This window comes from Notamacropus eugenii, chromosome 3, assembly GCF_028372415.1.
Source record: "Notamacropus eugenii isolate mMacEug1 chromosome 3, mMacEug1.pri_v2, whole genome shotgun sequence".
NCBI classification, from domain to species: domain Eukaryota; kingdom Metazoa; phylum Chordata; class Mammalia; order Diprotodontia; family Macropodidae; genus Notamacropus; species Notamacropus eugenii.
Window position 1 is genome coordinate 366,121,144 of NC_092874.1, and position 24,129 is coordinate 366,145,272.

General features: G+C 37.5%; 1 protein-coding gene across 2 annotated transcripts in view; it reads left to right on the top strand.

The window, feature by feature from the left end:
• Positions 1-202: 202 nt before the first annotated feature.
• FAM174A (family with sequence similarity 174 member A) overlaps positions 203-24,129 on the top strand; it is a 40,616-nt gene continuing 16,689 nt past the window's right edge. For both annotated transcript variants that reach the window (XR_011964458.1, XM_072597370.1), the window contains exon 1: positions 203-642. Coding sequence is in view for 1 of the 2 variants with exons in the window: in XM_072597370.1 (XP_072453471.1) it covers positions 203-642 (440 nt within the window). In the remaining variant the exon portion in view is untranslated. The remainder of the gene's footprint in view (positions 643-24,129) is intronic.

A 24,129-nucleotide genomic window follows, 5' to 3' on the forward strand; every position in this document is an offset into this window, starting at 1 on the left:
TAGTAGCCGGGGCGTCTCTGGAGATGTGCAAACTTCCGGTTCCCCCCGTGGCCCGGGCCTGGCCTCCGCCGGCGGTTCCTCCTCCTGGGCGTCCGCCTCCTCCGCCGCGGCACCCATGGTTCCTCCCGGAGCCCGGGCCTGGGCCGGGGCCGGGGCGCTGGGGCCGGCGAACGCGGCGTGGTGAGCGGGCGGCGTGGGGAGGATGCGGGCCTCGCGTTGCCGCCGCTGCCGCTGCCGCCGCCGCCGCCTGCTGTCTGCCGCGCTGCTGCTCGCGCTGAGCGGGCAGCTGTCTTCGCTGCTGCCGCTGCTGCTGCTCCTGGACGGAGCGGCCGCCCAGGGCCCCCGGCAGTCGTCCCCGGGGGCCTCGTTGACGCTTTCCCAGCCCCCGCCGCCCAGGGCCTCAGGCACTGGGCTCCCTGCGGGGCCCGGCCTCCCGGGCGCTGGCAGGACCGTGTCCCCTTCCGGGCAGCCTGGGCTCAGCGGCAATGGCAGCGGTCCGGGAGCTGGGCCTGCCGGGGTCGGAGGGGGCGGGCTGGCCGTGTCCCCGAATTCCGGCGACAAGCCTATGACCCAGAGGGCCCTGTTGGTGCTGATGGTGGTCAGCGCCGCGGTCCTCGTGTACTTCGTGATCCGAACTATCAGGTGAGGCCGGCCTGTTTAATCCAGACCCTGCGGGCGACCTGGGGATGGTGACCGGGGGTGGTGACCCTGCGAGCCCTTGGGAGCTACCAGCCGTGTCCAGGTTCATTATGAGAGGGCTCTGATGACTCCAGGGATATTCCAAGTATCAGAGCTGTCACATAGGAGTCATTCCAGATTATAGTAGGGATACAGCTCCATGATGATGAATGTTTAGTCAGAATTCCCTCCACAGATGGTGTCTGTCATGTGGAGAGCCACCCCTCCAGGTACAGCAACTCTGGAAACAGTGAAAAATTAGCAAAATCATGCTTCCCTTATAATGTTAAAATAGAATGATCTACAACACTTACCTTTGATGAAGACTTTTTACAGTTTTACACAATGATGAGTAGTACTTTCATGCTTTTGACAGCTTTCATTTTAGTATAGAGCTAAGAGGATGGAGGTAAGGCAGCTCTCACTGACTCTGAACTCAAGAGATCTTGGGGAAGTTACTTCCTGAGCAGTTTCCACATTTATAAAAGGAGGAGGTTAGATAAGGTGACCTCTACAGACTCTTCCAGCTGCGTCTGTGATTGTGCGAGAGTCCTGCTATGATTTGCCATGCTTAGAACATAACGTTAATATTGAGTTTATTTTATTAACTACATTGACCAAGTTGGTGCAGGAGATGGTTGTCACCAAAATGATGAGGATACTCAAAACCAGCCCCAGAAGATGTTACTATGAATATTTAGACTGGAGAAGAAATTACGTGTTTGGGGTATGATGACAGCTCTTAAAATATTTCAAGAGAACTATGTATAAGATGAATTAGACTTTTTTTTTTTTGCTTTTACTCAACAGAGAACTATATGAAGTTACAAAGAGGCAGCGCCAGCTAATGAACAACTTACTAAAAAATATCCTTGTTGTATTGGAGGTCTTCAAACTGAAGAGCTACCTGTCTAGGATATTTTATAGAAGGTTCATGCTTATATATGGTTATCTCTTAGGTCTTTTCTAAGCCAACCATCTGAGAATCTATCAGTTCATAGATACTTTTATAGAAAAGCTAGTAAGTCACTTTTTATTCTCAAAGGGCTTACATTTTAACACTGAAATGATACTTTTGTTAACTAACAAATGGAATGTTAACTATTTGTCAAGTTAAGTGAACATTATTTGTTTTTTGAGACAGTATCTTAAGCACTGGGGATTCAATTTATATTTGACTCCCTTAAAATGCACCACAGGAAACTGAAGCAGTGAAATAAATAAGGAATTTTTAAAACTATTTTTCCCCATGAACAAAATTCTATTTCCCTCTCCCTGCAACTTCCATTGAGGAAAATGAAAAAAGAAAAGGAAAAACAAAATCCTTATAAAAAATACATAAAGTCCATCAGTACATATATCTTACAGGGGCAGCTAGGTGGTTTAGTGGATAGAGCATTAGTGCAGGAGTCAGAAGAACCTGACTTCAAATCTCACCTCAGACACTTGACACTAGCTGTGTGACCTTGGGCAAGTCACTTAACCCCAACTGCCTCATCCTGGGTCATCTCCAATCATCCTGGTGAATATCTGGTCACTGGATTCAGATGGCTCTGGAGGAGAAGTGAGGCTGGTGACCTGCACAGCCCTCCCTCATTCAAAACAAAGTCAAGTGCAAGTCATGACATTATTTCTCTGATGGCGTGGTCGTCTTTGGCGAGGAAGAATGAACACACATATATCTTATATAAGCGTTGCAGGTAGATAATGGGCTGGTCTCAGAACTGAATAGGAGGAAGAAAGCAAATTGAATTACTTTTGCTCCCTTATGTTGCATTTCATTGTTTTTGAAGTTTTATTGATGTATTTTTGTTGTTACGTTGCAGATATTTCAAGATTATCCTTCTCTGTGAGAGCTTTCTTGTATAGATTAAATAATTAAGCAAAACTAATCACTATAGGAAATTCTTCCATTTGGACTCTGCTGAAGATCTACTTTATGAAAGTAATGAGTACCTTCTTATTTTTCATTTGATATTAATTGACATAATAAAAAGATTAATAAGCAAAACCTAAATTCACATAGAACGTAGGAAAGCAAAATAAATTCCAGCATCAGCCATATTTCAAAAAATGTATCACTCATTCTGAATCTAGAGTCCTTTCTGTTAAGAAATGAGAAACATGGTTCTTCACTAGCCCTCTGTAATTGTGACTGGTCATTGGGCTGATCGGAATTCTTAAGTCTTTCATAGTTTGTCTTTACAATGTTGTTATTGTATGTTTTTATTTTCTTCTAGTTCTGCTCACTTTATTATGTATTAATTTATTCAAGTATTGCTAGGTTTCATTGAAACCTTTCCTTTTATCTTTACTTATAGCACAGTAGTATTCCATTATATTCATATCATTATAATTTGTTTAGCCATTCCATTATTGGTAGATTCCTGCTTAGTTTCCAGTTTTTTATGACTACAAAAAGAGTTTCTATAGGTAATTTTGTACAAATTGGTCCTTTTTTTCCCCTCTTGATCTGTTTGGTGTATAACCCCAGGAAGATTATTCATGGCTCAAAGAGGATGCAAAGTTCAATAACTTTGTGGGCATAGTTGTAAATTACTTTCTGGTGTGACTAGATCAATTCATTGGTCTCCCAACATTGCAATAATTTGCTTATTTTTCCATAATTCTTCCAAACATTTGTTATTTTTATTTTTTTAATCACCTCTGCTAATTGTATGCATGTGAGATGTCTCCTCAGAATTTATTTAATTTGATTTTCTTCAGTTTTTAGTAATTTGGAGCCTTCTTTCATATAGCTTTAGATAATTTTATTTTTTTCTTTTGAAATCCACCTGATCATATGGTAGGTACACTTATTGGGGGATGGTTCTTATTCTTATATTCATGAATCTGTTTCCTGTATATCTTGGAAAAGAAACCTTTGTCAGAGATTACTGTGAAGATTTTTTTCCCCAGTTGCCTTTTTGTCCCTTCTAACTTTAAGCTGTTAAGCTTTGTGCAAAAATTTTTTAATTTTTTGTGTTTTTTTTAAATTTGTTTAATTTTATGTAATCAAAATTGTCTATTTACCAAAAGTCTTTCTATCCCTCGTTTAGTTAATGAGCTGTGTCCCTATCCATGGATCTGAAAAATCATTTTTTCCATGTTCCTCTGTTTGTTTAATAATGTTATTCTTTATGTCTGTTTCATGTCCATTTGGATTTATTTTAGTATACAGTTTATATGTTTGTCTATACTTAGCTTCTAGTAAACTGTTTGCCAGTTTTCTCAGCAGTTTTTTTTTTCCTTAAATGGTGAATTCTTGTCCTGTTAGCTAGGGCCTTTATCAAATACCAGGCTACTATGTTTGTTTATTTCTCTATCTAGTGTACCTAATCTATTCCACTTATTTATATTTTGGTTAACGAGTACCAAATAATTTTACATTACTGTTTTGTAGTATAGTTTGAGATATGGCATTACTTGACCTTCTTTCCACTTTTTAAATCTCTTGAGATCCTATGCCTTTTGTTTATCCCAGTGAAGTTTGGCATTTTGTTTTCTAGCTCTATAAAGTAATTTTTTTTTTTTTTAAATTTGATTGATTTGGCACTGAAATTTTATAGATTAATTTGTTAGTATTGTAATTTTTATTATATTAGCTCTTCCTAACAATGAAGAATGAATATTTCTATGAATATTTGTGTAAAAAGTGTTTTTAGTTTTATGCACTTATCCTGTGTATTATTTTATGAAATTTTTCTATCTCTTCCTGCTGGGTTTTGGTGGTGGTAATATGTAGAAATACTGATAATTTAAGTAGATTTATTTCCCATCCTACAACCTTACTGAAATTATTTCAGTTACTTTTTAGTTAAAGTTCCAGGATTTTATATCATCATTTACAAAAAAACAATACTTTTATTTGCTTCAGTTTCTTTTTCTTTTTGCTGTAGGTAACATTTCTAGCACTATATCAGATGGTCATGATGACAGTTCTTGTTAGAGAGGATTCTAGTTTGTTACCATTTCATTTAATGTTGGTTCTTTACTTTAGATAGATATTATTTATATTAAGGAAATAGCTGTATATTATGTTTTCTTACGTTTTTTTTGCAGGAATGGGAATTTTACCTTGACAAAAGCTCAGTGATGCAGTGGATAAAGAGCCAGACTTGGATTCAGGAAAACTTACTTTCCTGAGTTCAAATCTGGCCTCAGACACTTACTAGCTGCATAACCCTACACAAGTCACTTAACCCTATTTGCCTCAGTTTCCTCACCTGTAAAATGACCTGGAAAAGGAAATGACAGACTACTCCAGTATCTTTGCCAAGAAAATCCCAAATGGGGTAATGGGGAGTCAGACATGTTTGAAACAACTGAATAGCAACAACAAAAGCTAAATTAGGAATTTTTGGAAGATAATATTTATTTAAAATGATTGTACTTTTTGAAATGAATTTTATTACAAAAATGTGTTTGTTGGACTTTAAGATCATTTCTTTCATTCTAAAAATATTTTATTTAGAACCTACTATTGTTAATACCATCGACTGGGAAGAAATATAAAAACAAATCATTGAATGGTGGAAGGAACACTGCCTTTTAAGTCAGAAGATTTATGTTTTGAATTCTGGCTTTGTCACTCATTGTTTCTTGACCTTTAACAGTTTTACCTCTTTGAGCCACAGTTTCCTCAAATGTAAAATGAAGGTATAAGAGCAGATGATGTAAGATTACTAGCATCTGTGAATTATATGGTCCTGAATAAGATGTGGTCCCAGTCCTTAAGTAGCTTCCAATTTCGTACATATTTGCAAGAGTCATAGTTCATTTTATTGATTTAGAGCTTTCCGCAGGGAAAGCTTCATTTTTTCTATGGGACCCTCAAAGTCCAGGGAAAGAGGGCAACAAAGATTTCTGGGTTCAGTCCTGAGGATAGAGGTCTGACCCCAAAGAGAAGTCAATTTTCTGAGTCAGCCAAGAAGCACTTATTAATGCACCAGAAACTATGTAAGTGCTGGGTATCCATAGAAAGGCTAAGAGATCCCTGCTTTCAATGAGTTCACATTTTTTTTTATCATTTTTCTTTTCTATTATATTAGCCAGTCAGATAGGTATGAAGTGGTACCTTAGAACTGTTTTAATTTACATTTCTCTAATCAATAATGATTTACATTTCTCATATGACTACTGATAGCTTTGAATTTGTCTTCTGAAAATCACCTATTCATATACTTTGACCATTTATCAGTTAGGGAATGGCTTAACTTTATAAATTTGGCTTAGTTCCATATATATTTCAAAAATGATGCCTTTAGCAGAGAAATTTGCTGTAAAAATTTAGTCACAATTTTCTTCTTTCCTTCTAATTTTGGCTACACTGGTTTTATTTGTGCAAACCCTTTTAAATTTCATATCATCGAAATGGTGTGTTTTATTTTTCTCATCATCCTCATTATCCCATTCTATCATAAATTCTTCCTTTATCCCTGCATCTGATAGGTAAAGTTTTCCATGCTCCCCTAATTTGCTTATGACATCACTTTTCACATCTAAATCTTGTACCCATTTTGTTAATAATAACTTATCTTGTTATATTATATTTGAAATGTTGATCCATACCTAGTCTTTTCCAAATTTTCTCCAGTTTTCCAAGCAATTTTTTGTCAGATGTTGAGTTCTTGTTCCAAAAACTTGAATCTTTGGGTTTATCAAAGACTAGATTATTCCGGACATTTATTAGTACCATACCCCTCTTGACACTAATCATGTTCTTCCTTATATTGTAGTTATTTGTGCAGGTATCCTATTCTGTTTTCTAGACCATCTTAGGTATTACTGGTGCAATATCCCTCAGGGCCTGATCCAGGGCCCTATAAATAATAGGCATTCAATTTCTTGAATTGAATTTGTCTGAGTTAGGCAGGATGACTAGAGTGGGAAGGAGTACTCATGAATTGAATCTGTTATTTTTTTCTTACTTTTTCTTTAATATATAATTTATTTATTTTTCAGTTATCCACATTCACTTCTACAAGAATTTGATTAAAAATGTTCTCCCCATCTCTCCCAACCCTAGGACAGCATGCGCCTTGTTCACCCCTTCCTCCAGTCTGTCTTCCCTTCTATTATCTACCTTTCTTCCATCCCCCCTTCCCCTCTCTTTTCCTGTAGGGCAAAATAGATTTCTATACTCCATTGCCTGTATAATTTAATTTCCAGTTGCATGCTAAAACAATTTTTAGCATTCATTCTTAAAGCTTTGAGTTCCATATTCTCTCCCTCCCTCCCCACTCACTCTCATTGAGAAAACAAGCAATTCAGTATAGGTCACACATATGTAACAATGCAAAATAGTTCCATAATAGTTATGTTGTGAAAGACTAACCATATTTCCCTCTGTCCTATCCTGCCCTCAATTTATTCCATTCTCTTCCTTGACCTGTCCTCCCACAATAGTGTTTGCTTCTGATTATCCCTTTCCCCAATTTGCTGTCCCTTCTATTATCTTCCCTCTCCTATCCCCTTCTCCCTTGCCTTCCTGCAGGGTAAATAGATTTCCATATCCAATTGAGTGTGTGTTATTCCCTCCTTAAGCCAATTCCTATGAGAGTAAGGCTCACTTGTTTCCTTTCATCTCCCGCCTCTTTCCCTCCATTGTAAAAGCTCTTTTTTTCCCTCTTTTATATGAGATGATTTGCTACATTCTACCTCTCTCTTTCTCTTACTTCTAGTACTTTCCATTCAGCAGTAACTATTTTTTTAAGTATTGTCCCTTCATGTTTCAGCTCACCCTGTACATGCGCGCGCGCGCTCTCTCTCTCTTTCTCTCTCTCTCTCTCTCTCTCTCTCTCTCTCTCTCTCTCTCTATATATATATATTACACACACACACACACACACATATATACACATACACACCCACATACAAATACATACCTACACATACATAATATATACTTATATACATACCTATACATACCTTCGTATATATGTATGCATGCATGTCTGTACACACACACACATATATATATATATATATATATATATGTATATATATGTATATGTATATTCCCTCTAACTACCCTAATACTGAAAAAGGTCTTATGAATTACAAATAAGATTTTTCCATGTAGGAGTGTAAACAGTTCAACTTTAATGAGTTCCTTAACGCTTCTCTTTCCTGTTTACCTTTTAATGTTTCTCTTGATTCTTGTATTCGAAAGTCAAATTTTCTATTTAGCACTGATCTTTTCAACAAAAATGATTGGAAGTACTCTATTTCATTGAAATTCCATTTTTTACTCCTGAAGTATTATACTCGGTTTTTCTGAGCAGGTCATTCTTGGTTTTAATCCTGTCTCCTTTGACCTCTGGAATATCATCTTCTTCCGTTATCTGTATTTTCACAGTACTTGAATTGTTTCTTTCTGGCTGCTTGTAATATTTTCTCCTTGACCTGGGAACTCTGGAATTTGGCTACAATATCCCTAGGAGTTTTCCTTTTGGGATCTCTTTCAGGAGGTGATCAGTGAATTCTTTCCATTTCTATTCCAGAATATTCTAGAATATCAGGGAAATTTTCCTTGATAATTTCTTGGAAGATGATGTCTAGGCTCTTCTTTTGATCATGGTTTTCAGGCAGACCAATAATTTTTAAATTATCTCTCTTAGATTTATTTTCCAGGTCAGTTGTTTTTCCAATGAGATATTTCACATTGTTTTATATTTTTTCATTCTTTTGATTTTGTTTTATAATTTCTTGGTTTCTCATAGAGTCATTAGCTTCCATCTGCTCAAGGAGTTCACATTTTAATGGCCTTTCCTGCCCGTACCCCCAGTACCTTAAGAGAAATCTCTGAAACCAAGGTAGGTATGGCTTATGGATGGGGTCTCCACCAAATGAGGATAATATGGTAACTCCTTAAAAAATACATTCCAGCATACAATGTGGAGATCAAGCAGCTGTTTATTTCCTTTGACAGAAATCATATAAGAACTATAAAAACACACAGGCATACATTAACTGATACATAATACATCTTGTTTCACCTATTGTACTCCCTCAGGAAAGTCCTGACAAGTAGTGTTAAATGAACATTTTACATTTCCCTTAGACCTGTACTATTTAAGCAATTCCAAGTTCTAGTTCTTCTCTCCAGCCAAAGCATGACTGTTTAGTCTTTCAGCTATGGAATAATACTGCCCCGGTCATCTCCCCTGACAAGCATGCTGTTAAGAGACTCTTCCCTCTGGTTCCCTCTGGGCCAGTCTCAATCACTGTCATTTTTATTTTTTTGAGATATACAACAAGGTTGTAAATATCCAGTTCTCAAAATCACCAGACAAAAATGTAGAAAGCAGCCAAGGTACTCAGATACACTTGGGTAAATATGTCTCTCATGCCCTTGTGCTTATGCTACAAACTACTGTTAATACTCGGGAGAAGAAAAGAAAGAAGAAAAATCTCCTCATTTCCTTCACAATTGCTGGAAATCCTAGGGATAAAAAAAATAAATAAATGAATGAAAAGAGTTAGGAGTCCAAAAAATTTGGGACCAATATTTGAAACTTGATTCCACTTCTTACTATATGATCTTGCCAAGGAAATTCATCTCTCCGGGTCTCTGTTTCTGCATATGAGAGACTGGACTATCCCAGAATTACAGAAATTGGGAGTTGAAATAGACTTTATCAGTCATCTAGTCTAGCTTGTTCGTGAAAAGAAGTCATCCAGCTTTTGCCTAAAGATTTCCAAGGAACAAAACCTACCAACTCTCAAAGCAGCCCATTTGTCTATTGGACAGCTCCATCCAACCTTAGGAGATTTTCCCTGATATGAAGTCTTACATTTTCCTTTTTTTACCTTCTTTCATTTCTGGTCATACTCTCTGGGACCATAAAAGTCAAGTCTGATCTCTTCTTCACATGACAGTCATTCAGATACTTTAAGAAACCTCTTATGTCTTCTTCAAGTATTCTTCTCTCTGAGCTAAAACACCTTTCAGATCTTCAACTGCTCTTCAGTGTCTTTCAACATCCTGGTTTCCCTCATCTGTACATTCCCAACTTTTCAATATGCTTTTTGTTTGTTTCATTGAAAAAATATTTTATTTTAATTTATGGAATAAATTTATGGAATAAACAAATAAATAATAAAATTATAGAATAAATAAGTAAATAAGCATTTCCATAACCATATAATAAAAAAGATAATTGTACATAAAATGGCAGATCTATGATGTACAACTTGCTATGCCTTTTAAATATATAATAGTTACCACATAATTTTTTTCTTTTTTTCCTCCTCTCTCCCACCTATCCTCCTCCAGAGAGTGCTACCATAAATAGGTATATGTATGTATATGTGTGTATATGTAAAATTACTCTATACGTACTTTCATTTTTCAGGTCTTTCTCTGGGTGCAGATAGGGTCTTTCTTCAGGTATCCTTTGTAGTTAATTTGGGTATTTATGATAGTCAAAATGACTTATTCTCCCAAAGTAGTTCTTAAAACAGTATTACTGTTATTGTATACAATGTTCTCTTGGTTCTTAGCATTTCACTCTTTAATAATTTTGTGCAAGTCTATTCGTGTTTTTCTAAGCTCATTGAGCTAGCCATCAAAGTCTGAATCAATGGCTGAACAAGTTGTGGTATGTGATTGTGAAGGGATACTACTGTGCTATAAGAAGTGTTCAATATCCTTCTAAAACTGAAATATTTAGATGAGTACAGTCTTCCAGGTCTGACTAAGAGGAGGGTGGGTCTGTGCATTCCTTATTGTGAAAGCTGCATCTCTTTTACTTCAGTCCAAGCTCAGATAGGCCTTGTTAGCCAATATATCACTTCTGACTCCTTGGGGCAGCAGTCCACTAAACTCTCCACAACTTTTTCAGATAAAAAAATTAGAACCTTTTGCCCTTGTCTCATTTTGTGGTTATGTAAATGAGCCAATACTGCGAATGCTGCCTATCATCTCTTAGAGACTGGCAGAAAATAGTAACTGGGTGATTACACGTAAACTTAAGTATTTGTGTAAAATTATTCCATTATTCACTTTACAACCAAAAAGTGGTCCCTGTTTGACATAGCCTCTCCTAATAGAATGGAAGTGGAAGAGAAGAAAACTTAGTTTAGTTGTTTCTAAGTAAATTGAATTTCTCTGGATATAGATTGCCATGTAAATGGAAATACAGTTTCTGCTACTCTGTTAAATGCTAGGGAATTTAGAACGTTAAGGGGCTTTTCAGTGCTTGCCGTGGAGCTTCCTTAGCAACTTCTGAAGATGCATGTGGCTCTTTGCTGAAGATGACAAAGCAGCTTTCCTTCTTAACCACAGAGTGGGAAGGGCTTATGACTCAGTGGCTGTTAAAAAGCCAGTGAATCCTCCCTTTGTCTCTTGATTTCCTATGAGAACTGGTAGACTTTGAGTGCATGTTAGCTTAGGCAAGCCTGAGCCTAGACTCTGGCTGCCTCTCCTTTTTTTGTGTTTCTTTCTAAGCCCAGGTGATTAAGTTTGGGATGGAAAGTTCCAACCTTAGAGGCAACCTTGTATATTCAAGTTTGAGACTTTGGTTCCCTCAGAGCTGACTAGTAGCAGGGGTCTCTGCATTGAAGAAGGGGATCACTAATAAGAAGAGCTCTTCCCATGGCCTACTTTGCACTTTGTTTTAGGGTCAGGTTCAGTGAAGGACTCAACAAGTCACTGAACTTTAATGTGCAAGGATACAGGACCTTTAGTTTCTCTAGATGAAGGGGGAAGCGAAAAAGCATTTATATATTTATATAGAGCCTAGCATGGTCAGACACTGTGCTAAGTGCTTTACAAAAATATCTCATTGGATCCTGACAACCCTGTGCGGTAGGTGTGATTATTATCCTAGATTTACAGATGAGGAAACTAAGGCAGATAAGAAGTTAAGTGAGGTCAGATAGCCAGTCTGGCATTTGAACTTGGGTGTAGGCACTCAAAGCCTGGTCATTGTGTCAGCAGAGTTTGGTGACCTATGTGGTTTTAGGCACCTACCAAGTATGAGAGGCCTAGACTTCACATGACTGGGACTTTTTTTTAATACCTCTGAGTGACCCAGAAAATCAATCAGGTAAGGCAGGCCCAATCAGGTCCTGGGCATCTTTGTCCTGAGCCTACCCCATGTATACTAAGACAGTGAGGAAAGAAACTATATATCCGGGAAGCTAAGAAAAGGCCATGGACCTAGAGATGAGATTTAAAGAAAAAAGATTTAAAAACTTAACATTAAGAATCAATACAAAATCTATATTATGTTTAAATTATTTGACCAGTTTCATTTTGTGTCAAAACACTTTTTCAGGTTAGTTCTCTATAATTTTTCATCAACATTCTCTGTCCATTCTCATTAGCCTTTTCTCATATAATTTTAATTACTGTACTCTGTGTGATTCTGCAAATTTTGCTTTGCATTATTTCATAAAGTACTTTTTAGATTTCTTTATAGTCCTCATATTTGTCCACTTAAATTGTTTTCTATTATTCCATTACTTTAATGTGTCATTAGTTACATTAACATACCATTTTCTGATTATTGCAATTTAATATGCTTTCAGCTTTTTTGATGGTTTTGTTTGTTTTTGCAATTAAATAAAATACTCCTATGAAATGAATGGGCAGCTCTTTTCACTGTTTTTGATAATATTTTCTGGATATATTTGTAAAGGAATCATTGAAATCAAGCAGTAGGATTTTTCTCTTTGGAATTTTTACTTAGTTTTTCATATTTTAATATTTCCTTTGCTTTCCAGTTTTTATTTTCCTCTGAAGGATCCTTTATTTGACCATATAAATGTGAGTTATATTTATAATATTAATATGGATTTATGGTATCTTTTTCTTCACCTGGAGCTGGAATAACAGAAGAGATAGGGGGAATGATAAGGGGAGAAAAGACAGATTACTGTGAATGGTAAAGTTAAAAAATAAACCAAACAGTGGCACAAAAACAAAGCGTGGTACCCCCATTTTCTTTGAGAAAATGCCAGCAAAGCTGGCATCACCTGGTTAGTAATTGTTTTTTGCATTCCCAGCTTAGTGTTCAGTGTATCAGTCATGACTGACTGATAAATTATAAAAAAGTACAAAATGGTCCAGTGAATAGAGTACTAGGGTTGGTATCAGGAAGAGCTCAGTTCAAATCTAACCTCAGAAATATACTGGCTCTGGGCAAGTCATTTAATCTGTCTCAGTTTCCTCAGCTGTAAAATGAAGGTGATAATAGGACCCACCTTCCACTTTTGTTGTATCAAATGAGAAAACGTTTGTGAAGCTCCTAGCACAGTGCCTGACACAAAGTAGGAATGTAAATGCTTATTACTTTCCTTTTTCATAGAAATCACATACATTAGAACCAAGGTATTGCTAAAGATTTGTTTGGAATAGAGCAGACACTATTCCTATCTTCTTAAAGACAAAAGGTTATTGTTGGCTTTTAGATATAGAAGCACACATTTTGATTGTTTATATGGCTTACTGTGTAGAGATTTGCTTTATAGAGGCTTTGCCCTAGGAATTTTTGTGAGATAATTCCCAGAGGTTTCTTTTACCCCAAGGTTGAAAATGTGGAGCCAGTGAGCCATCTTGTACGTGTGTGTATGTGTGTACAACTTTATTTATAAATTTTAACTATTTATATTCAGATATCTATACTTCATACTTTAAAAAAAAGTACTACCAAAGATTATTATGTTCCTAATGGGGGTGGAATTCCTACTGAAAATTCTTGGCAATTGTCAAAAATTTGTGAGTTGGTATTTTTTGTTTGTTGTTTTTTCTGACTGTAGAGTAATAAAATCAGTTTGCCTTTTTTTGGACAGTTAACTAGAAACAGAGAGAAAAAATTTCCAGAATACCTTTTGAACAAAAAAGGGCCAAAAATCAATTTGATGTCCAGTGTGAAAAATAAATATTTTTTATATTTATTAACTAATTTTGGTATTAGGACCAAAGTTTGTTTTTTTTTTCCTTTTCTACTTCCTCATCTAGAAATCAACCAGCATGGGTGATCTCAAAGATTTACCCAGGCCATGGTCTAATCAGACAGTAAAAGAAATTCTAAATTTAAGCTGGTGCGGGTATTCTTGTTCTTTGTGTTTACATGGACAGGTCCTGGGAAAATGTTGATTCTTCCTATTATCAAGGCATGTGATATGGAAATTGATGTCTCTTTGACCAAGATTTGAATGACCTAAGTTATAGTACCCCAAGGTAGCCCACTTTCCTTTTAATTAACCAGTCAAAGGTGATTAGGCTTCCCTCAGGAACACCTCCTTTTCAAAGGGCCGATAAACTGTGACCCCACCACCATTAGGAGTCTTTAGTCTAAGAGAGATGGCTAAATGAGCATTTTTGTTAGTAGCCTACAGGTCTTATTAATAAAATTATTAAATTACCCAGAAATTATCCCTCAAACCTTTTTAAACATCATGCAAGGCATAATAAAAACACCCAGGCTAACCATTTTTCCAGTGTTTTATCAGTAGTGTAGGTTTTTGTTGTATAAAATACATGCACTCTCTGTATATATACATTTTCCTCTAGCTTAGTTCTTAACTGTGCTAAGTGTTAACTTGAATTTTTTTTTCATTTATACATATTTAGTGCTTGTTACATAAAAAAAAAAGTTCACATCTAATAAAAAACCACAGGTAGACTCAGTGAATTACATTGATATGCTTGCTCTCTTTAACTGTCAGAGTAGTAAAATGAAATAGACTTTTATTTTGTTATGTTTAGTTTATCTGCAGCATATACTTTTGCGTAAAATTTTATCATCCTTGTTTTAGTAGTTTAGTTTTATTTTTATACTGTAGCTTATGAGAGTCAGTGTAGGCTTAGTGGATAGAGAGCAGGATCTGAAATAAGGTTACGCAGCAGGTTTTCTGTTATATTTCAGCTGTGTAACGCTAGGCAAGTCGCTTCATCCCTCAATGAGACAACTCTTTAAAATTGGGTTTCTTAATTTGGAGTCCTTAAATTTATTTTACTACATATTTTGATAACTAAATTTCAGTAATTTGTAATCCTATGTGTTTTATTTTATGCACTTAAAAATATTTAGAGAAGAAACCCATAGATTTCACTACATTGTAAAAGGGGCCAGTGTCACACAGGTTTAGGGGTAGGTAGCCTGCAACTATGAGGGCTACATGTGCCCTTCTAGGTCTTGGGTGTGGCCTTTTGACTGAGTTCAAGTTTTACCGAACAAATCATTTTATTAAGGGGATTTGTTTTGTGAAGTTTGGGTTCAGTCAAAAGGCCTCATTTGAGGACCTAGAGGGCCACATGTGGCTTCCAAGGCTGCAGGTTCCCCACCCTAGTTAAGAACGAAGTAAGTTTCAGTATGAGGTGGTGATCTGCATTGGTAGAGAGATTTTTCTTACTTGAAGTTCCCTAAATCAATAAAATCACAAGTATGGTACAAAAAAAAAATCCTCACCTATTCAGAGGTGTAAATTATATAAAATTTCATTGTGTAGGAAACTCTTTGTGTTGAAATTGCCCTCTACCAAGGTAAACCATTGTAGCCCAAGCTATATAGCTTAACCTTCAAGAGCTCCACATAAATGCCCAGTGACTGGAGTCATTTAGCTTGTAAGTGACAGAGGTAGAATTTGAATTTTACTTTGTTATTAAAAGAAATGATACTTACAGAATTTTACATTTGAAACATGCAAGCCACAAATTACACAAAATAGCCAAACAGGAGAAAACGTGAATATCTGTTTAGGGAGTACCGATCATAAGTCGCTATGGACTCTGTCATGTCGTGCTGTCTTCCAGATGTCATTGCTTTAATCCTAGTAGTTGTAGGTAGTGATTCCTATATTCATTGAGTCATTTTTTTCTTATTTTTATGAATAATGTCTCATACATAACAGTGACAAATTTTTACTTGAAATGTTTTCCAAATGAAAATGTGCATTTTTAAAGAAATATAAGTGCTTCTTAAAATCACAAATCCAGTAGTTTTTAGTAATTTTTTTTCCCTTCGTGTTTGAGGACAACAGTTGCAATAATAATAATAATAATAATAATAATAATAACACTAAAATAATGCACAGTCCATAGTCTAAACTTTTGTGACTTTCAATATTGTCCATGATTTTCTGTATTTAATATCTGTTGGTCATTTTAAATTTAAAAAATCATGGAAATGACATAATTTTAGGGTTGTAAAATTTTGTTGATCTTTGTAGTAAGACATCTTATTTTTACTGTAGGCACTGCATTTTAAAATATTTTGCTGGAATTTTATTATTTTACTTATTTAATAATAGTACTATCTCTGCTGTCTCATTTAGTGACTTTTTTTTCTTGTGACAGAAAATAGCTTTTAAGAATTGGTGGAGTCATTTTTTGAAAGAGATTTCTGAAGCTTCATTTCACCTTCAAGGCCCATGAAAAGTTTAAATTTGACCAATTCAGTTAAAATAAATGTTGAGATTAAACAGTTCAGTTAAATTCAGCAATTATTTATTAAGCTTCTACAATAAATGCAATATACATATATACACAACAATTTTTTTTAAAAGCATACTCTATGTTGGACACTGGGAGATATACATAGAAGATACAGATTCCTAACCCTCAAAAAGATGTTTCCTTGGCAGAAAAGTTACCAATGTTGCTATAATAAATGTATAAATGTATTTTTAATTACATTGAATTTTATTAACTGTATATGTACACATACACACACACACACACATACATGTTGTACTCTATGTGAGACACTGGTGATAGAAAAATAAAAGTCTTTGTGCTCAAAGAACTTTATGTGTACCAGAGGGATACAACATATACACAGAGAAAAATAAATACAGGTTAATTCAACAAAGGGTTTCCAGGAAAGGCCTCTCCGAAGAAGTGACCTGAGCTGAGACTTGGAAGTTCGGGAAACAAAGGGAGGAATTCTATTTCCACAGGATTAAAACTACTCCCAGCTTTGAGTGATAGCAGAATGTAAGTCAGAGGTGATTAGTTCCAATCAGAGTTGTGACCTAGCAGAACCAGGCTTATGATCAGGTAAAAGGTCAGAAGCTTGTATGCATACTTAATGAGCCGTTTGAAGGAGAACATGAAGTGGGAGGTTCAGGAGGCTACATCTAGTGGGAAATTCGAATTGGGAACAGCATAAAAAACTTTGCATTTGTCTAAGCAAGCATATTCACCATTAGGTAGCGACCCATTCACTAGAAATGTAGAATAATTGGCGGCTAACTTAAAATGAGAATTTTCCTGGCTTCATGATGAGTATTGTTCTTTGTTTAGAATGAGCACGTTTCTCCCACAGAAGGCAGATCAGGTTTTTGTGTAGGCATAGTGGGAGTTCTTTGGAGCCATTCTTTAAAAGGTACTCTGATCAATGATGTCATTGATGCACATCACAAATTAGCCACATCTTCTCATCCTTTGTAGCTCTTGCCCTTAAATCTTCCTCTCTATGATTTCTTGATTTTGCTTGCGTAGCCGTGGAATAAATGGACAGTCATCTGTTATTCATTCTCATTACATGATAAGCTTAGCTTCTTTTCTAATCAAATAGCTTCCTGACATCCATGTTTCTTCTTCTTGATTGACAATTCTCTGAATTCTAGCTATGCCCAGCAAATGCTTCTCTTTTGCTCTTTGTGTGGCCTATATCCTTAATCTTTGGAAACAATGGCATTCCATCACTCACAGCCATAAATAATGTTCCTACCTAAATGGCTTATAGAAATTTCAAATTCAGGATGTCTGAGACAGAACTCATAATTTTATTAAACTCATTCCTCCAGATTTCTGTGCTTCTTTCTAGAAACTCAGCTTCACAGCCTAGGAGTTATCTCTGACTTACCTCTCTACAGTGACGGGCCAAGGTTTTTTTGTTTGTTTGTTTTTTGTTTTTTTTAAATCACACCTATATAACATCTTTCATTAACTTCTCTCTAATTGAATAACCTCTATTCTTATTTCAGGTGTTTTGTTTTTAGCCTCAAATCTACATTATTATAATAGTCTTCTATTTGGCTTCCCTGCCTCCAGTCTCTCCTAGTGTCTCATATATGGGTCCAAATAGTTTTCCTAATATATGTCGCTCTCCTGCCTTACCTCTTGAAAATTTTCAATGGCTCCTTTAACTGCAGAATAAAATAACAATTCCTCATCCTGGAATTTAAAATTGTTCACCTACCTTTCCAGACATTTCTTTTTGCTCCTATAACAGACTTTATTCCATTCTAACTGGTCTGTTGGTTTGGTTGTTGCCTGGCATTTCATGACATTTCATCTTCTGCCTCTTTGCCTTTGCATAAGTGATCCCTTACATCTGGAATGCTTTCTCATTTCAACTCTGTGTCATAGAATCTCTAGCTTCTGTCTAAGCATTGCTCAGATGCTACTTCCTCTATGAAGGCTTTCCTGCACCAACCTACCCCTAGCTACTAATGTTGCCTCTTCCCAAATTACCTTGTAATTGTATTCTATATATAGCAGCTTCTTTCCCTTTCCCCTCTCTCCCTCTTTCTCTCCCTCTCCCCTTCCCCTTCTTCCTCCCTTTCTCCCTCCTCCTTTTCCCTCTCAGTTCTTGCTCAAGAACAAGCCTTAAGCCCAATTCACTCTGGAGCTCATAGATTGGACAACAGGGCCCCACCCACCTAGCACAATGAATGTAATTAAATTATTAAATAGTAACTGTTTCTCTTTTACCTAGGAACCCTGAAGGTCTTCCCCTCCCACTTTGATTTTTTGTTATTTTTTCTTTTATTAAAAGGGGCTGTCCCTTGAGTAACTACTTAAAGAGGCCAATTCATTGAATTGGGTGTATCTCACTCAAAGTGAGAATCTGGTAAGACCTTAGTGTGAAATGGCTAAGGTCCCACATTACATCCTGGGCCTTCTCCAGTGGTCCTGGTAAGTGTCAGGCCTTGGACCCAGATGACTCTGGAGGAGAAAGTGAGGCTGGTGACCTTGCACAGCCCTCCCTCACTCAAATAAAGTCAAGTGCAAGTCATGTCATCATCTTAATCTCATGGTCCTCTTCTAGAACGAAGGACAAAAACAACATTGGAGGAATTTAATAAATGAATGTTTTCTTCCACCTTTTGTAGGAGATTTTTCCTGATTTCTGTCTACTCCCCACTCCTAGTGCTTTTACCATGAAATTACACCTTCCATCTACTTTATTTATAGCTTTAATGTATGTAGTTTTGTTTTGTTTTTTTTTTTTTACATGCTGTTTCTCATTAGAATGAATGCTCTTTGAATTCAGGGACTTTTTTAATCCAATTGTTATCATTGACACTGCACATTGCCTAGTTCCGTAGCAGGCCGGATGATTGATTCAAGCTTTTGTCACTTTTTTTTTCCAGAACAATTAGTTCCACCAATAGTATACTAATATACTTAGTTGTCTTTCCAAACCTCTTCAGCCTTAACATTTTTACTTTTTTTGTTTTTTCTTAACCGGTTTCAGGGTATAAAGTAAAACCCCGAAATTTAAATTTGAATTTCTGTTATTAATGATTTGGATTGTGTGTGTGTGTGTGTGTGTGTGTGTGTGTGTGTGTGTGTGTGTGTATATATATAGTTTATTTTTTTCTCCTTTCACTCTTTTAAACCCTTACAATCCAGTTTCTGACCTTATTATTCCACTGAAACTGCTTTCCCTATTACTAAAGATCTCTTACTTGCCGAATCAAATGTCCTTTTCTTAGTGTTCATTCTCCTTGATCTCTGTAGTTTTTGACATTGATCTCTGTAGTTTTTGACACTATTGATAACTCCTTTTTGATTATTTCATCTCTAGATTTTGGGCATACCATTCTCTCCTGGTTATCTTCCTGTTTCTCTTAGCTCCTCTGCCTCCTTTGCTGACTCATCTTCCAGATCATGCCCTCTCACCTCATGTGTCCCTAAAAGTTCTCTTGTCCCTCTATAATACTCTACTTGGTGATCTCATCAGCTTCTCTGGATTTAATTACCATCTCTACACCTACAATTCTCAAATCTACCTATCCTGCCTTAAACTCTTTTCTGACCTCCAGTCTCATCTCCAACTGGCTTGCTGACATCTTGAACTGATTGTCCAGTAGAAAACTTAAACTGAATATGTCCTAGCAGAAGTGGATTCCATCTTTATGTTTCTCAGATTTGTCCCCCTTCTGTCCTCTGATACTGTCACCTCTCTAGTGCCAGCCTTCATATCTCGTACTTGGATTATTGCAGGAGTCTGCCTGTCGTTTCTCCCCACTCCAATCCATCTTCCATTTAACCACTAAAATGATTTTCCTAAGGCCAAGGTTTGATTATATCACCACCCTATTCAATAAACTCCTGTGGGCTTCCCATTGCTTCCAGGTGCAAATACAAAATACTCCATTGGGCATTCAAAGTCCTTTATAATCCAGCCCCCTCTTACCTTTCCAGTCTTCTTACATTTTACTCCCCCTCCAGTCCACTGTGGCCATCTCTTCTCTGGGTATTTTCTTTAGCGGTTTCTCCAAGCCTGGAATGCTCTCTGTCCACCACTCTGACTCCTAAAATCCCTGGTTTCCATTAAGTCCCAACTAAAATCCACCCTTCTAACAGGAAGGCTTCACCAACCCTTCTTAATTATTCCTTCTGTTAATTATTTCCCATTTATCCTGTCTGTAGTTTGTTTTGTATATGTTTGTTTACATTTGTTCCTTATTAGATTATAAGCTCCTTGAGGGCAAGGACTCTCTTTTGCCTCCTTTTATATCCCCATTTCTTAGCACAGTGCCTGGCACATAGTAGGTGCTTAATAAATGTTGATTTGATTGATGTATAGTTAAAGTTTTTCTTTTAGAAACTCTTCACAACCTTTCTTCACTTCTCATTCATTTGCGTTAGTTTCTTGTATAGCTTGGAAAATTGAAATAAATTCATGATATTTTGATGTAAAGATTTTTCTCCATTCAAGTTTCTCCATGTGGAACTTGTGGTATAAATACTGAAATAAACCTAATTTCTGGCAAAATGCTTTCCTATTTGTCCCACCCCCCACACCACCCCAGTTCTTATCAGATAAGGATCTCTCACTCCCCCATCCCCAGGACTTCTTGTTGTTCAGTCATTTCAGTGATGACCACTCTCCCTGACCCCCTTTCTGCTTGTATGGTAAAGATACTGGAGTACTTTGTCATTTCCTTTTCCAGTTCATTTTACAGATGAGCAAACAGAGGCAAACTGGGTTAAGTGACTTGCCTAGGGTTACACAGCTAGTAAGTGTCTGAGGCCAGATTTGAATTTAGGTCTTCCAGACCACTCCTAGACCAGGCCTAGCTCTCTATCCACTGTCTCCTAGCTGCCTCATTTAACTCCTTACCTTTCACTGCTTACTCCCATTAGTAGGGAAGGCTGTGATTTTTTCCACTCTACTTGCAGTTTCTTTCAAATTTTCTTTGACTTAGTAAGCCGTGGGAGCTACTTCCCTGAGTAAAAGACTCAAACTTCAAGAGACCTGGGTGGGAGTATTTAAACTCGTCTTCCATCACTACCACTCAATTGAAGTTCAGAGGTTTCCGGTGACTTTCTAATTACCAGGCCCAGTGTTCTTTGCTTGAGGTTTAATTTTCCTTAACTTTTAAGTAGCATTTGGAACTGAATACTCCCTGTTATACTCCTTCCTGGCTTGGTTACCATGACATTATAATCCCATTTTTTGCTTTCTTCTGCCTCTTAAAGATGAAAATGATGCAAGGCTCTGTCTTCATCTGTCTTATCCTCTCCTTCCCTTCTTTTTTCTCATTTGCTTTCCTAAGTTCTTTCCCTTAGGTGAAATGTCTTAGATTCAGTTCTTAACAATTCAGTGCCAAAGACCCTTAAATATCTGTTTCTATCCCTGCATTTCTCAGTACCTAATCTTCATCTATGCTCTCACAGAATACCCAGTTACCACACATGGCAGATGATAGGATTGAGTTTTGTCCCACTCCTCTTTTCAAAGGAGAACAGGGTGAGATAAAAACCATCTTCCAAAACTATTTCTTCATTTCTGTCTGTTGAAGTCTTATCCATTTTCAAGGTCCAATCTGAATTTAGCCTCTTATATTGTATAAAGATGGTTAGTTACTTTTTTTTTTTATTAATTTTTAACATTTATTTTCACACAATTTTGGGTTACAAATTTTCTCCCCTTTTTTCCCCTCCCCCCCCCCAGACCCAAGCTTTCTAATTGCCCCTGTGACCTATCTGCTCTCTCCTCTATCCTCCCTCCCTGCCCTTGTCTCCGTCTTCTCTTTTGTCCTGTAGGACCAGATAGCTTTCTTGACCCCTTAACCTGTATTTCTTGTTACCCAGTGGTAAGAACATTACATTTGGTCCTAACACTTTGAGTTCTAACCTCCTTAGCTCCCTCCCTCTCCACCCCTTCCCCTTGAGAGACAGGCAATTCAATATAGGCCATATTTGTTTAGTTTTGCAAATGATTTCCATACTAGTTGTGTTGTATAGGACTAGTTATATTTCCCTCCATCCTATCCTGTCCCCCTTTACTTCTATTTTCTTATGGTCCTTTCCCTCCCCATGAGTGTCGACCTCGTATTGCATTCTCCTCCCCATGCCCTCCCCTCCATCCTCCCCCCCACCCTGCTTGTGCTCCTGTCCCCCACTCTCCTGTATTATGAGATAGGTTTTCCTATCAAAATGAGTGTGCATTATATTCTTTCCTTTAGTGGAATGTGATGAGAGTAGACCTCATGTTTTTCTCTTGCCTCCCCTCTTTATCCCACCACTAATAAGTCTTTTGCTTGCCTCTTTTATGAGAGATAATTTGCCCCATAAAATTTCTCCCTTTCTCCTCCCAATATTTCTCTCTCACTGCTTGATTTCATTTTTTTTTTAATATATGATCCCATCCTCTTCAGTTCACTCTGTGCACTCTGTCTCTATGTATGTGTGCGTGTGTGCATGTGTGTGTGTGTGTACTCCCACCCAGTGTCCAGATACTGAAATGTTTCAAGAGTTATAAATATTGTCTTTCCATGTAGGAATGTAAACAGTTCAACTTTAGTAAGTCCCTTATGATTTCTCTTTGCTGTTTGCCTTTTCATGGTTCTCTTCATTCTTGTGTTAGAAAGTCAGATTTTCTTTCCAGCTCTGGTCTTTTCATCAGGAAAATTTGAAAGTCTTCTATTTCATTGAAAGACCATTTTTTCTCCTGAAGTATTATACTCAGTTTTGCTGGGTAGGTGATTCTTGGCTTCAGTCCTAGTTCCTTTGACTTCTGGAATATCCTATTCCATTCCCTTCTATCCCTCAATGTAGAGGGTGCCAGATCTTGTGCTATCCTGATTGTATTTCCACAATACTTGAATTGTTTCTTTCTAGCTGCTTGCAATATTTTCTCTTTCACCTGGGAATTCTGGAATTTGGCCACAATGCTCCTAGGAGTTTCTCTTTTTGGATCTCTTTCATGCGGTGTTCTGCGGATTCCTTGAATATTTATTTTGCCTTCTGGCTCTAGAATCTCAGGGCAGTTTTCCTTGATAATTTCATGGAAGATGATGTCTAGGCTCTTCTTTTGGTCATGGTTTTCAGGTAGTCCCAGAATTTTTACATTGTCCCTCCTGATTCTATTTTCCAGGTCAGTTGTTTTTCCAATAAGATATTTCACATTATCTTCCATTTTCCGAATCTGCGCGGTATGTTCTGAGATATCTGTCTTTCTCGAAAAGTCCTTAGCGTCCATCTGTACCATTCCAGTTTTGAAAGATCTCTTTTCTTCAGTGAGCTTTTGAATCTCCTTTTCCATTTGGTCAATTCTGCTTTTGAAAGCATTCTTCTCCTCATTGGCCCCTTGCACCTCCCTTGCCAGCTGAGTTAGGCTAGTTCTCAAGGTGCCAATTTCTTCAAGATTTTTTTGGTTCTCCTTTAGCAGGGAGCTGATCTGCTTTTCATGCTTCTCCCTCATCCCTCTCATTTCCCTTCCCAGTCTTTCCTCCACCTCTCTAACTTGATTTTCAAAATTCCTCTTGAGCTCTTCCATGGCCCGAGCCCATTGGGTGGGCTGGGACACAGAATCCTCGATTTCTGTGTCTTTGCCTGATGGCAAGCATTGTTCCTCCCCATCAGAAAGGAAGGGAGGAAGTGTCTTTTCTCCGGTAAAGTACCCTTCAATAGTTTTATTTCTTTTCCCTTTTCTTGGCATTTTCTCCAACCAGTGGCCTGACCTCTGAATGTTCTCCTCACACCCACCTCGCCTCCTGGTCCTCCCAGCCAGCGTTTGGGGACTGAGATTCAAATGCTGCTTCCCGCCTTAGGATTTTTGGCGGGGGCAGGGCTGCTATTCAGTGTTAAATTAAGTTCAGGTGCTGAGGTCAGGGGCAGGGCCGCCTCTCAGGCATAGTTCCCTCTGGGGGTTTATGCACAGACCTTCCACAATGGATCCAGGCTCCTGCCCGTTTGGGGAGCCCCCGTCTGCAGCCGCCTCTCAGCCCCCACCTCCCGGGGGGGCCCAAGCC